The following is a 14,749-nucleotide window of genomic DNA, read 5'->3' as shown; positions in this document are numbered from 1 at the left end:
CTGCAGTTTTTACCTAATATACTACATTCCCCCACTTACTTAAAGGTCAGGCACAAACACACAGGTGTTTTCAGTTATGGCTGATTAGAAGTGATGGTGGGCAGAGCTATGCTGGGAATCACACAAGGTCACCAAACTTAACAAGAATGATAGAGGTGAAACTCTAACAGCATTGTCCACACATGCACAGTACTGAGAGCAGGTCTGAGCACGCAAAATAGGTTAAAAAAAGGACTTGAAATGATCTGTAGTGCTTTCATTGTAGAAATACATCCTGCTAATAAAGATAAAGTGGAAGATTACTTCACAGGGTTTGACCGAGCAGGAAATCACATGGTTAAATAACTGCAGAGGGAGCTGAGCTAGCAGACATTTATTTTGAAATCTGTAAAATCTTAATGTATATCTGCTCTCCCATAGGTGATGCTTAGAGCCTGATCTGATACAAATCCATTATTTATTTATTTATTTCTTAATTTACTGACCCCAATCCAAGACAGCATGGAGTCCATGTATCCATCACACCCAATTCATGTTCAGGGCTCTGATGGATAACATTTTATATGATTTATATTGATCTAGTGCTGCAGCCAATTATAATCTTTATAATGAATTATTTCATCAATCAGTTACTCTACAGCATGTCATAGAATACTGACATATCATGGCTTCAAAGAGTAGTGCTGTCTTCATTATTAATGATTGTTTTAATGATGATGATGTTTGCTTGATGAATGACAATAAATCAATTATTTCAATAATTGTCAATTCATTTTCTAGTGATGGACTGATTGATTTTTTTGGGGCTATTTCATTGAGAGTTCAAACTGTACATGTTGGAAGATGAGTCTTGTTTGCTCTTGTGTATCAGAGTGTGTGTGTGTGTGTGTGTGTTTGTTTGAGAGGTCAGTGTACGGTTATTCTCAACCTCCCTCCCCCTTGACCTATATGAGGTCATGGGAATAAAAGGGTGGCACTAACAGAAAGCCGCCCCATCCGCCCCCCCATCCACCCACCCCTCCTAACTCTCAATGGGACACACTACTGCTCATAAAATGCTCTATACATAGACATGTGTGTATGTTTATGTGTGTGTGTGTGTGTGTGTGTGTGTATGTGTGTGTGTGTGTGTGTGTGAGTGAGAGAGAGAGAGAGAGAGAGAGAATGAATGTGTTTTCACACTGGAGATGAGCATGAAACATCATCATGATCCTCTGTCTCTGCAACTGGTACACACACACACACACACACACACACACACACACACACACACACACACACACACACACACACACACACACACACACACACACACAAACACACACACACTCTTTCCTCTCATTTGCAGTTAAAAATACATGCATCTATATTCTCTACAATATTATGACTGTTATACGCAATTATGGAATCACTGGGAAACATAAAGACATGATTACACACTTACACCAACACTGCTTCTCTCACTTTTTCACACACACACACACACACACGTTAACACACACACACACACAAACACACTCCAGTGGGTAGTCGGCAGGGTGAACGCGTGGCAGATGCCCGACACATTGGTGTCCGTTCAGTCACTATAAAGAGCAGCTGCTCAGTCTTCACTGCCCTCTGGCACTACTGCACATACACAACACACACACACACACACACACACACACACACACACACACACACACACACACACACACACACACACACACACACACACACACACACACACAGTCACATGGATGCACAGGCACACATTCACTTGCTGTATAACACTAATGCTGAAGGGCATTCCATCTCTCAGATTATAAGTGCGCAAACACAAAAAAACACACAAACAGAGAGAGAAAGAGAGAGTGAGAGAGAGTGAGAGTGAGAGAGAGATAAAGGCAGCACAAAAGCCTGATCAGCACTAACCCATATCAATCCATGTCACACCCTGATCTCTCTCAGTCACGCATACAGTCACCATAAATCCCTACATGTGGCTAAACCATTCCCGCCCTGTAGTCCCCAAAGCCTCACACACACACACACACACACACACACACACACACACACACACACACACACACACACACACACACACACACACACACACACACACACACACACACACACACACACACACACACACACACAAACACACACACACACACACACACAGAGGCAAACACACTTCCTGAACTCCTAAAACTGAGTGAACAATAAATCTTAGAGATGTTAGAGGAGATACATGGAGAGGAGATAGAAAATGGGAAAAAGAGGTGGAATGGAAAGAAGAGGAACAAATGGTTAAGATGAGTTAGACAAGCTCTTCTTTTAGACTGCAGTCAGTGGTGAAACAATTAGTCAATCCATCGGGAGCGGGGGCCATGTATTGATAAGGACTGTACTGTGACAGTTTTGATTATTAGAGACCCAAAACTCTTCATTTGTACTTCTATTGAGATGTCCATCTGGAATACACATCTCAAGCCACCAGCAGATATCCCAGGAATTCCAGGACCAGCAGGTAAACCATACTTAAATGCGTCACTTGCTTCCTCTTTTTTTTTTTTTTTGTTTCTCCACCAGATCATTTTTCTCTTCCTGATAAGAGCTCTATGGTTCCTTTCAGCTGATGGCTGGTGATGACAAAAATAAAGGGAAAAAAAGAAGGAGCGACGGTGAGCGTAGAGATCGGCTGTTACGTCCTGTCACCGACTGACGGGTCACCAAACGCACCCTGAGGCGATGGACAGGATGGGAGGAAGGGGAGGAGGGGTGGGGCAAAGTGGCAGCAAGGTGACAAAGGTGCCTATTGATGAAAATAAAATCGGTAGTGGAGGAATGGAGAGGGAGGGGAGGAAGGAGGGGAGGTCACGGGAAATGAGGGTATTTGTCTTTAAGGAAGAGATCGGATGGCCGGGCATCTTTCTGGCCTGTGCGATCACTGTTGTCAGTGTGGCCACTATAGCACAAAAATACAAGGGCCCTTTATAAGGCTGGGAGGTAATTGTGGGGTATAGGTTACTGGGGGTATGTGTGTATTAGAAAAAAAAAGAAAAGAAAGAAAGAAAGAAAAGGGAGACAGAATACCACAGCACAGGTGCCTGCTCTTTTAAACGGCTGTTCAGGTATGAAGGGGAGGAGGAAAGATGGCAGGAAAAGTGTGTGTGTGTATGTGTGTGTGTGTGTGTGTGTGTGTGTGTGTGTGTGTGTTTATGGGGGTGTAAGCTCTTTATCCTTTTTTATGCAGTCATTCATACCCTATCCCTCTCTCTCTCTCTCTCCCTCTTTCTTTTTCTTTCTTCAGCCTATGTGAGAACAATAAGTCAGGGGAAAGCCCCTTCTCGCCTCAGGGTGGTGCTGATGGTGGTAAAGGGGTGGGTCACTGGGACAAGGGGGCACTGTGTTTGTGATGCTAACAGGTGCACACACACATACACACACACACACAGACACACACACACAGACACACAGACACACAGACACACACACACACACACACACACACACACACACACACACACACACACACACACACACACACATTCACACTTACACAAAAAATGGTTAGACTAAGAGAAAAAAAAAACATTCTAGTGATTTTTTTGCATGTTTTGATTAGTTAAATATCAATCATCTATACTACAAACTTTTAGGTTGGTTTTAATGTATTTCACTGTCAAAGGAACATATCTGAAGAGACATCATACATGGTTGAGTGAGCAAGTTTAAAGTTCTCAAAGTTATGTTTTTCTATCCTATTTAACAAAGCATCCCCATCCTTCCAGAGTAAATACATGCAAACTTGGAATTAAGGAAAGATATATCAAATGATTCAAACATTAGCAGTGGCCATAAAACATTAGATAATATTGCTTTTATAAGCCTATAGAAACAGTTCATAAAGGCTTTATAGAACACTTTCATGTAGATATATGTGTTTATTAGTGTACAGTTATGAAGACATACTATATATCATTACAACTATGTTCTACGTTATAATCATTCATTCTCTGTTTACAGAGCAGTAAACACTTACAGGAGGAGTTATAGTTGTTGACAAATAAATACATAAACACTTAAATCTGCTCTGCCTCATTCAAACTATACACAAATTCAGCCCATTTATCATTAAAGGATCATAAAGGTATTTTATTATTTTAATGTCATTAACAAACTGCTGTTTCTTAAAGCTTCAATTATCATTTCATTTACTTTCAATGTACTGCTATCAATATGTATTGAAATGAATATTATAGTTATTACTTCATAAAGTCTATCACAAACAGACTGAATAGTGGATGTTATATAACTGAATGTGTGTTTTGGTTGCTTCCTGTTGCTATGCATGGCTTGCACATTACTTTGAGAATGCTGATGGTGCTTTTATTGTTGTTAAGTTGTTTGTGACTCTACTGTATTTTAACCTGCTGCTTCTTCCCGATTGGCTGCGGTTGAAAATGTGATGACTGCAGAAATATTGAACAAATGAATGAGATGAATGTCAATCAAATCATATGTGTGTGTCAGAAGGCAGAGTGTATGTCAAAGAGTATTGAAGCGGTGTAGGAGGCTCATGGTGGAGCACCTTGTGAAGATATTAGATTTTCATGTACACGTACACACACACACACACACACACACACACACACACACACACACACACACGCACGCACGCACACACACACACATACACACACACACACACACACACACACACACACACACACACACACACACACACACACACACACACACACACACACAGTGAAGGTAACTGAGCTGTGATAATGTGGGGATGTGGATGCGGCTAATGGCTGATAGCTGCTGATCCAACACTGATTAACTCACTGCTTTACAGGATGCTGCTAATGGACTGACACACACTGGACCCCGAGTCACAAGCTCAAACACTGAGTATACTCAAACATGTCTGCAAGTACAAGTCCATCAATGACAAGAGCTCACATCAACTGATATCAAACTTTTTTTTTTTAATCAAAACTTTCAAAGCATTCATTAAACCTGTCGACTATTTACAGTTTAAGTGAATGAAGTGTTGAATATTCCAGATGTTTCTACTGGCTCTCTGTGTTGACCAGTGTAACTCTAACACACAGGCTAAAAACAAAGAGCAGTGCCAAAGTTCAGCCGCTCTCGAAAGTGTCTTCAGTATGTTGTGATAAGGCAGCTCCATCTCGTCCTGCCTGCTCTGCTCTGCCGCCAGCTAACACACTATCACTGATTCACCGCTGCAGATAAATCACACACACACACGCACGCAGAGAGAGAGAGAGAGAGAGAGAGAGAGATGGAGACAAACAGCGAGGCTGAGACGTGGCGACAAAGACGGGGGCCATGACGCTTGAAGATGACAACAACAAAAACAACAAAATGGCTGATGCTTACAGACGCTGTTTTGTTGTTATTTCCTGTTGTGGAGCAGGGTGGCTTTCTTTGCAGAGTCAAAACACACACACACACACACTACAGTACAGCGCTAGAGGGATTGAGAGATTTATCAGCGTGCATACACACACATACACACACACACACGCAAACACACAAGCAGGTAAGATTAAATACTCTTTCTTTTCAGTCTTGCTGTGTTATCTCTCTTTCAGGTCTGTCTCCTTTTCTTTCTTTCTTGATATGACCTCCTGGGCCACGAAATGCCACTGTGTAGTCTAGCTCACACACACACACACACACACACACACACACACACCACAGCAAGGCTTGGGGTTCAGATGAGAGGTATTGATAACAGCTACACATTGATCCTGTATATTACGACTGGTGGAGAGAGTGAGACAGGAGCGTAGCGACGAGCTCCTCTGTCCCCTCCGTACAGACAGATCTGCTGAGTCAAGCAGGCACGACTGGAAGAACTGTACGACATACAGTGTGCTCGTGCTTGTGTGTCTGTGTGTGTGTGTGTGTGCGCGTGTGTGTGTGTCCCTTGCAGACGGCGTCCCATCACCTCGGGGAAGGCAGATAAGCAGAGTGTATGGGCTGAGATAAGATGGGAGCAGACACTGGGGAGACTGACTGACTGTAAGTGAGTCACTGTAGGGAGAAGTGCAGCTTTATGGCCTCGCTGGGCCTGAGGACTGAAGGAAACACTTTTATTCTAACAGTTATGGCTGGAGACAAGGACTCAGGCTGTTATATCAGAAAATGTACACAGTGTAAAGTGTCTATGAAGTCACATGTGAAACACCACATGATTTATGTGTGTTTTACCATTTTACTATCACACGAGAATTTAATTGTGCTTTTATAAGTGACATACATTTCACATATAACAAATGAGAATATATTATATATTTGTTAAACTTTAACACATAATTTCACATGTAATAAATAAACATAAATTGTGACATAAATTTCACAAATTTCTATTTTTTTAATTTTTTTTATTTAACACATAATCTCATATGTGATATATTTGAATTCAGACATGTGGTTTATAATATGTGGAACAGCATGTGTGGTTTTTGGACACTAACATGATGGAAATTCAAAACACTAGCAACATATGGTTTTCAGACACTTCACATCCAGACTATAATATTTCACATGTGAAAATAAGCTTTGTTATGTAAGGGAAACCTACAATGTGGACTGATATATTATGTGGTTGTGATATAGTATGCACAGAAAAAAACCTGTTGGAATTACTCAAAGAGAGAGAGATTTGATCAAATGATAATAATAATATCAATATATCATGATATGATTAAAGGTGCCATATTGTAGAGAGGATGATTTCCATTTCTCTTTTGATTATGAAGTTCTGGGTGATATATAAATACTGTGAAAGTATCATAAGTCTCAGTCCATGAAAAAAGCTGTCATTTTAAATCCAGTTGTTTGGACTTGGTGTCACAGCTCTACACTCAGCTCTCTCTTCCAATGGGACACCCCACCCTTCCTAAAACAAACAAAATATCTGTGTCTATGTCATTTATCTATTTTGTGTGCATTTGTTTCATTTCAGCTCAGAAAGAGTCTACTGCATTTGCTGCCATTTATGGTGGTGCTAGTTTCTCTGCTCTTATTATTATACTCTGTGGTGGTTGTTATAATTTACCAGTGAGTTTACCCAGAGCCCTGGGTATACTTAGCTACAATCGGTTACCTGTAGTTAGCCTGGCCTCGCATCAATCAGAAAATAGTCAATCAGAAGAGTTGGTCACGAGATACACACAGCTGTTCTTGCTAGAGCTCCAGAGAGAAGCTTGAAAAGAAAAGAGATGTTTTTTGGTACTTAAAAACACAAAATATATTTTAAGGTATGTGAAAACTTCAAATGAAACACTGGAAAATGTGTCAAATATTAAATATACACAGTTCTGATGTCAAATTAGTAAAATAGAAAGGACTAAATATTGGCACTAAACCTGTCACTGCTGTTATCAACCTTAAAATCTACTATCAGTTCAACCTAAAGGACAACAGCATGTTTAGAAATGTGTCAACCTCAATTGAAAAACTCTGTCAACTATCAAAGTGAAAGTTGTATTGATTGTCTGCAACGTCAGCCCCCCCCCAAAAAAGGAAAATGCTGCCATTGGCCTTTAAAGCTCATATTGGCTAGTTGTGCCACACACACAGGCGTGTTATTCTGAGGGTGAGACAAAAGTGATGTGTGGGTGTGATAAGAGGCGGCGCCATGGCAGTGGCAGGACACAACACTCAACCCTCCCAACGCACACACACTGATAAGCATCACCTCCATCCCTGGGCCTGGCTCTGTCCTTCTTTCTCTCTCTGTCTCTCTCTGCTCTGAATGACTTAGTGAAGGAACTGAAAACACAGGGGACACACTGGCTGGAGACAGAGGAAGCACATATGTGATACTGGCCAGACAGAAGACCAGAGATGAATGCGGAAAAGAAAGAGAGAAACAACAAAAAAAAACAAACAAACGTGAGGAGCAGACGCTAGGAGTGCTGTAAGTTTAACAAGTACAGGTGGAAGGAAGAGTTTATCCAACTGCTCCGTATAACAACTTCACTTCAAAGTCAGCAGAGCCTTTCCAACCAAACAACTTCTGCAAGGCCTCATAGATCTTCAACCAATAAAAAAGTGCAAATAGGCTGCAAATATATATATATATATATATATATATATATATATATATATATATATGTTGAAAATAAAGCTGCCAAGAGCTGATTTCATATCTACAAATTTCACAATTGGGGAATTGTGTTCTAAACAGCTTTAAAAACAAATATCTACAAAGTCACTGCAGGGTTTTCATAGGGCAAAAAATGTAGATTTCAGATTTGATATGCTACCAGTCAGTATATGTGATGTTTAAATATACATGAATAATAATAAAAAATAAATAAATAAGTCAATAAAGACAAAACAACAACAACAACAAAAACACACACACACACACACACACACACACACACACAAACAAACACAAAACAATGTAAAAGAATGTTTCCCAAAGCCTGTTTCTGGTGATTTATACAGAATCTAGAGAGTGCCAAAGATGTCTAATTAAAATAAAACAAATGTAATGTACTTGAATATTTGTTTTATATTTAAATAACTATTTTTTTAAAAACAAAAACAAAACTATATCAAAATGAAAATAAGTTATTTACTGTATGAGCTAACCCTAACCCATTTTAATTATCAACTCATTTAAGGACAATAAAAGAAGATAATAAATAACTGTTAAATATAATTAACTTTATTTATTTTTAATTGTGGGTGTATTTATTTATTTATTTTTCAGTTGTTATATTTTTTAGATATATTTTCTTAGATAGTGCAGTTCACTTTTACTGGCATCAACACAGAGTATTTTATCATTATATCATTTACTACACACATATATATATATATATATATATATACATACATTTGTTTAGTATGTTTGGTATTTTTAGTAAAGCATGTTTTGTTTTTGTCTTTGGATAGTCAGAGATGTGTTTCTATGTGATACATGTGGCTGTAGCTGCTGTTAACCAAGCAATTTCCTGTGAAGGATCAATAAAGTATCTATTTAATTGATCAGATTCAAACACTTAAATATGCAGGAAGTCACTCCAGTGTCACACACATCCGAAATTAAAATATGAAACACAAAACCCAAATGGAAAAAAATACAAATATCTGATGTATTTATGTGAAACTTTAACAGAGTCATCAATCAATTCAGAAATAAATATGATATATAAAAACCAGACTGTGTAAAATCTATCATATTAGAGGAGGACGGATGACAGAGACTGTTTCAAAATAAAATTGTGGTAAATGAATGATGGTCAAACCATATCTGTGTTTATCTGTTTACAGCTGTGTGCTGCGGCAAAGCACTTCTCAGCATGTGTGTCGGAAAGCAAAGAAAGGTGGAGAAGCAAAAACAAAACATTTATCAGATATGTGAAAGCATTTGTGAAACGAGCTGCACATTTTTTGACACCCGGGTGAAAAAGGCTGAGGAGTGGCTATCTGTCAGTGAGCGAGCACATCAGATGAATGAAGTCTGTGTCACAAGACGCTGCAGATAATGCCACAGACGCCACACTCACTTCTCTATATCTTCTATCAAACAAAAGGCAACAGGATATAATGTCATGCAATAAGTGATGATTTCCTTGGCCACTCAGGCTGTAAATACCCAGCATACTGCACATGCACGCGCACGCACACACACACGCACGCACGCACGCACGCACACGCACACACACACACACACACACACACACACACACACACACGCACACAGACAGATGTAACAGCATTATACCTTGAGAGAAAACAACATATTTTAAAGGGGAAATCCTCTCATCTGTGTGTGATTGGATTAGTTTAACATTATAACCAGATTAAAGGAGACATGTAGAGTGCCATACTATCAAATCCATCCTCTGCAATGGCTGATAGACCTTACAGACCTATTCAGACAAATACAGTAGATCTTATTACAGAATAAGGGCATAGCACAAATAACAGCAGGTTGGACAAAAAAAAAAAGTGTGTGATGGGGCATCCTCATGTTTGTGTGGAGGGGGGAACAGGAGGAAGGAAAGGTGGTGAATGGCTGGTGTCAAAGGCCTGTCTACTCTTGTGCCAGGGAGAGACAAAGGAAAGCAGATATCTTCACGAGGAAATTCTGATTTCATTGCAATGATAACTGAAGTCACAGTAGTTAGATGAGTCATATACGTGTGAAGTATAGACATCAAAATAATGGTTTTGTGCTTTCTTGTCTCAAGTTATTTTACATGTAAAATGAAGTTTGTTAGAACATGTTTTATGGAGATGCAGATGTAGTGTTTGTATTCAAATTTGTATTAAGTCGTCAAAAACAGAAACTGCAAATTCATCGACTGACTGACGGAACCACCTCCCCAAATCTTCATTTATATTCCTCTATAAATGAACAACTGGATTTAGTCTACACAGACAAGCAAGTGTTCCTCCATAGTAACTTTAGTCCTTCCAATCAGGAAGGTTAATGGTACTTGAAGCAAAGTAGATGCTACTATTGGTGTATTGGTGTGTTGTGTGCAATGTTATAGGATATGTGGAATACTGTCATGTAATTGTTGTTGGGATGGTATGGCTGGTGATGTACTGTTTGTTGTCATTGTGGCTGTCAAGGCATTTATGGCGTAGTTGCCATACAAAAGACAAATTTCCCTAAGCGGGACAATAAAGTATATTGTATTTTATTGTACTGCACTATAACTGTTCAAAACAGTTATCATTTTAGTCAAGTTCATTAAACATTAAACAACAAGTTAATTATTCTAACCCTTAGGCTTTAATTATCAGTAAATATGGTTGATATTGATCTTTACTTTCAACGTGTTTGTAACTGGACATTATTGTAAATGAGGGCAACCTGTTTGAAATTAAATAAAGGTTTGAATTATGGGGTATGTCATTTGACATGACATACTGACTACAACTGATGTAAATCCCAGGGATATCCATGTTGCTCACTTAAATTAAAATGCAGAGTGTGGATCTTTTTGTCTTCTATCTCTTCAAACGACTTCTGCAAGGCCTCTTATATTCTCCCATTAACAACACCCAGTAACACATTTCGAGGTGCAGGTTCAACAGGTTGCAAATACATATTAGCTAAAAGGTTTGAATTATGCCACATGTCATTTGACAATGCCTGATGAAAATCCCAGGGAGGTCCATGTAGCTCTTAAACTAAAGTGCAGAATGTGGAACTTTTTGTCTGATTTTTGCTTTCAGTTTGTTCAGCATTTGGCATCAGATTTTCCCAACACTAGTTAACTGATTTAGTGTGATATGTTATAATGTAGAATCGGGGTATACAGTAGATGTATGTAAGCATCACTCACACATCAATATGAACCAAATAGATAGCACCACAACAGAGACTGACAGTCTCAAAATGATGCGACAGCAATAAGAAGTAAATATGACAAAGAAAACAGAAACCCGTATGAGATACGTTTTAAACGGACTTCTTCAGACAATGACAGACGTCAGTGAAGTAGATGCAGGAGAGTGAAACAGTAAAAAGGTGTATAATACAGAGCAGCACAGGTGGTGTAAGAAAGTAAGTAAAAAGAAATCAGTGCAGTCTCCTACCAGATCCTGCATCCATGAGGTTGGACTGTCCTCGACGATCAGCCACCAACCGTGATGAGCCGGGCATGCTGACTGGCTCTGAGCGCACCGGCTGGATCCTTAATACACACGAGAATACACATCCAGCCAGATATTAGAGCCTGAGACTGTTTTCAACTGGATCTGGTCCCAAGAACTCATAGAAACAGGTTTGGGTTATTGTTCCAGTGTTTAAACTAGTCATGGGCCGGTATGAGATTCTGACGGTATAACCTTAGGTAAAATATCACGGTTTCACGGTATTATGATTACGGCTATAAAATGTGATATTTTGAAACGTCTGTATTTAAAAACAAAAAAAATATTTTTTTTTTCCCCATTGAACAGTCTTTTATTTTTAGTAAATATGTATTTAAAATAAATAATAATAAAAAATAACTGAATTATTTCTAAATAAATTATAAAAAAAAATAAGTGCAGTCCTTTAACTGAGACTAAACCTGCAACTCAAGTCACGACATAAATTGATTATTTTTAGTGAAAAAAAAGCAACACAAAATGCAAATAAATGCACAAAAATAATTGAAAAAAGTAAAAACACATCTAAGATAAATATAAATAAATAAATAAATGCAGGCAGGAGCTTAAAACTGAATCTCAACAGTTTTTGGAGACTTGCTCATTATCATATTGGATGTATTGCCTCCTCACACTGCTACTGTCCGGGACCTTCTTCCTCCAAGCTGCAGCCGTCTGTCTTTTTACGGTAGCCGAAGTGTAAATACAGCTGACTTGGCGCTTTTAAACGGGGGGGGGGGGGGGGGGGGTTCGGGGGGCTCACCTCCTTCAGCCATCATACAGCCTGCAGAGCTACCTGCTTGTAACAGCAACCGGAGGAGCGCCGGAGGAGGACTACTTTACGCTGCAGCTGCACACGACCTGAGCGACCTCCACTCTCTCTCTGACGAGTTCACATTAAGAAAGACCCCAGCTCATACCGCAGGAACGGTGTGTCGGAAAATTTTAGTGGTTTTGAAACCGTGACTTTTTCATACCGTGGTATACCTTGAAACCGGTAACCGGCCCATGCCTAGTTTAAATGTAAGGCTGCCAACAGGCAGAGAGGGATAATTATGGTGAAGTCTATGATTATAGGACTATAACTCTTATACATGCTCTTATTAGGATAACTTTTGGGAAATTAGAGTGAACACCTCCAAATTCTCAGACTCAGTTTGTTTAATGTGTAGTTCTACAACAAGATGTAGGCCAGTGCAGCTCAGCTTGTTGCTCCTGTAGGTACCTGAGGCTGTGGAGGTCCAGGTCGTCCGTGTCGAAGTCCAAGAGAGGCTGCTGGACGTCAGTGGGGCCTTGGGACTGAAGCACCGAGGAGGAGGAGGAGATGACCGTGGTCTGACCTGAAGGGTGGATGGTCTTAAACTGAAACTGGGGGCCCATCCACAGGCGCCGGTGGGGCCCTGTATGGGTCACAATCTCCACCTGAGAACAGAAAGGTAGAGTATGGTGAAGACAGAGAAGAAGTTGCAGTCTTCGACAAAACTTGGTGGTGAATGATGGCTATCAGCAAATTCAAATAGAAAACATCTGTATGGCTGTTTAGATATGTGTAAACTCCACTAGTGATGCATCAGCAGGACGGAGCACTGGCAGCTTGTTTGGGGAAGAACCATCAGTGGGTTTGACATGGTGGTTTGGCATGGATGTGTGTGCTTATGGTGCTCAAACACCCCACACAGGACTCAGATGAACTCAGCTACATGACATCCAACTAAAAGCTCGCTGCGCTCTGACGATGATGTCAGAACTCATCAAAGTCGTGTGTGTTGGGAGAGCTGGTGGCATGACGTGGAGCCTTCCCGGAGGGTTAATAAGAAGTGTGATACTAGCAGCGGTGTGGCAGCAAGGCTGAAGTGAGGCCTAGTGGGAGTCAAAGATGGCGCTGGCATGGCAGGCAGTCCACGGACGCCTGAGCTGAGTGGCACTAATGTTGGCTGAGAGTAGGAAGGCAAAGAGCTACGGAGTGGCTGACTCATAAACATTGGACTATCACTGCCTCCTCCGGTCTCCATCTCTTCTTCGCCTTCAATTCACTGACTAACCATTTCCTGCCTTAGACTCCCACTTTTCACTGCTCTCCCACGCTAAGTCTGACTTCTCAAGTCCCTGCAGCACTTAACACATCTCACTGTGTCTCACTGTTCACATTTCATTATCTTTATTCATGTATGTGTTCATCTCTCACCTCAGCCCATCTCTAAGCTCACAGTCCCTCTCTCTCCACTCCGGTTGCCAGGTGCCAACATCCCTGACAAGACTGAGCACTTGCGCTCCTAATTTGTGTGTGTGTGTCACTATTTATACACATATATATGAACATACACATTTAGATCTATGTGGGCTGTCACAGCTGTGCAAATTAGGCCACAGAAGAAGGGAGGAGGATTGTCACTTTGTGTGTGTGTATGTATGTGTGTGTGTGTGTGCTTTGCCAGTTAACACCATCAATGTCACGCCTAGCCGCAGAGCTGAACAGTTGCCAGTGTGCTCTCTTTGCAGTGGGTTGGAAGGTCCAGATGTTACAGTCCAGTGGCAGCTCCCAACCCCCCGCCGCCTCACTTCCCCTCGCTGTCTCGCCGGACAGAGACGATGACGTTAACTCTGCTTTGCCTTTACAGCCTACAGTATTATCCAGTATTATGTCAGCCTCAACACGATCATTCGTTCAAATGAGGATAGCAAATCAGAGTCTTCTATTCAAACATATCCATGATAATGCACTCGACTGTACGGACAAAAAAGTGAGGTCTGACTTGTCAGGTGAACACCTGGCCAGTGGTTGCATGAAGTGTCTGTTTCAGAAAGGTACAAATACAATATTGTTGGACTCTTCACCTTTCAGATTCTACCATCACAGTGAGTTCCAGATGTTGGTATTCAAACTGAAAAGCACCTTTTCAATATATATTAAAACTGTAAAACTTATTCTGATAGATTCACAGTAACAATCTGTTCTTAATGTCATTCATGGATGGATGTCTTTCAAACATCTTGAAATCCAAAGACTGTGAATATAAGACATCATTGGTGGCTTGATTGGACATGAGCTGTGGCTAAAGTCCAAATGACCAACAGTGTTTCTACTATTTCTACA

At 40.4% G+C, this 14,749-nt stretch overlaps 1 protein-coding gene across 1 annotated transcript in view; it reads right to left on the bottom strand.

Annotated features, from left to right (window-relative positions):
• Positions 1-14,749, bottom strand: part of bcas3 (BCAS3 microtubule associated cell migration factor) — a 359,279-nt gene that overhangs the window by 219,228 nt on the left and 125,302 nt on the right. Inside the window, exons 21-22 of the mRNA XM_053321422.1 lie at positions 12,881-13,077; positions 11,599-11,696 (exon numbers count right to left, since the gene is read on the bottom strand). Of these exons, the coding sequence (XP_053177397.1) occupies positions 11,599-11,696; positions 12,881-13,077 (295 nt within the window). The remainder of the gene's footprint in view (positions 1-11,598; positions 11,697-12,880; positions 13,078-14,749) is intronic.

Source organism: Scomber japonicus, chromosome 6 (assembly GCF_027409825.1).
Source record: "Scomber japonicus isolate fScoJap1 chromosome 6, fScoJap1.pri, whole genome shotgun sequence".
In the NCBI taxonomy this organism is placed as follows: Eukaryota; Metazoa; Chordata; class Actinopteri; order Scombriformes; family Scombridae; genus Scomber; species Scomber japonicus.
This window is presented reverse-complemented; position numbering and strand designations above follow the sequence as displayed.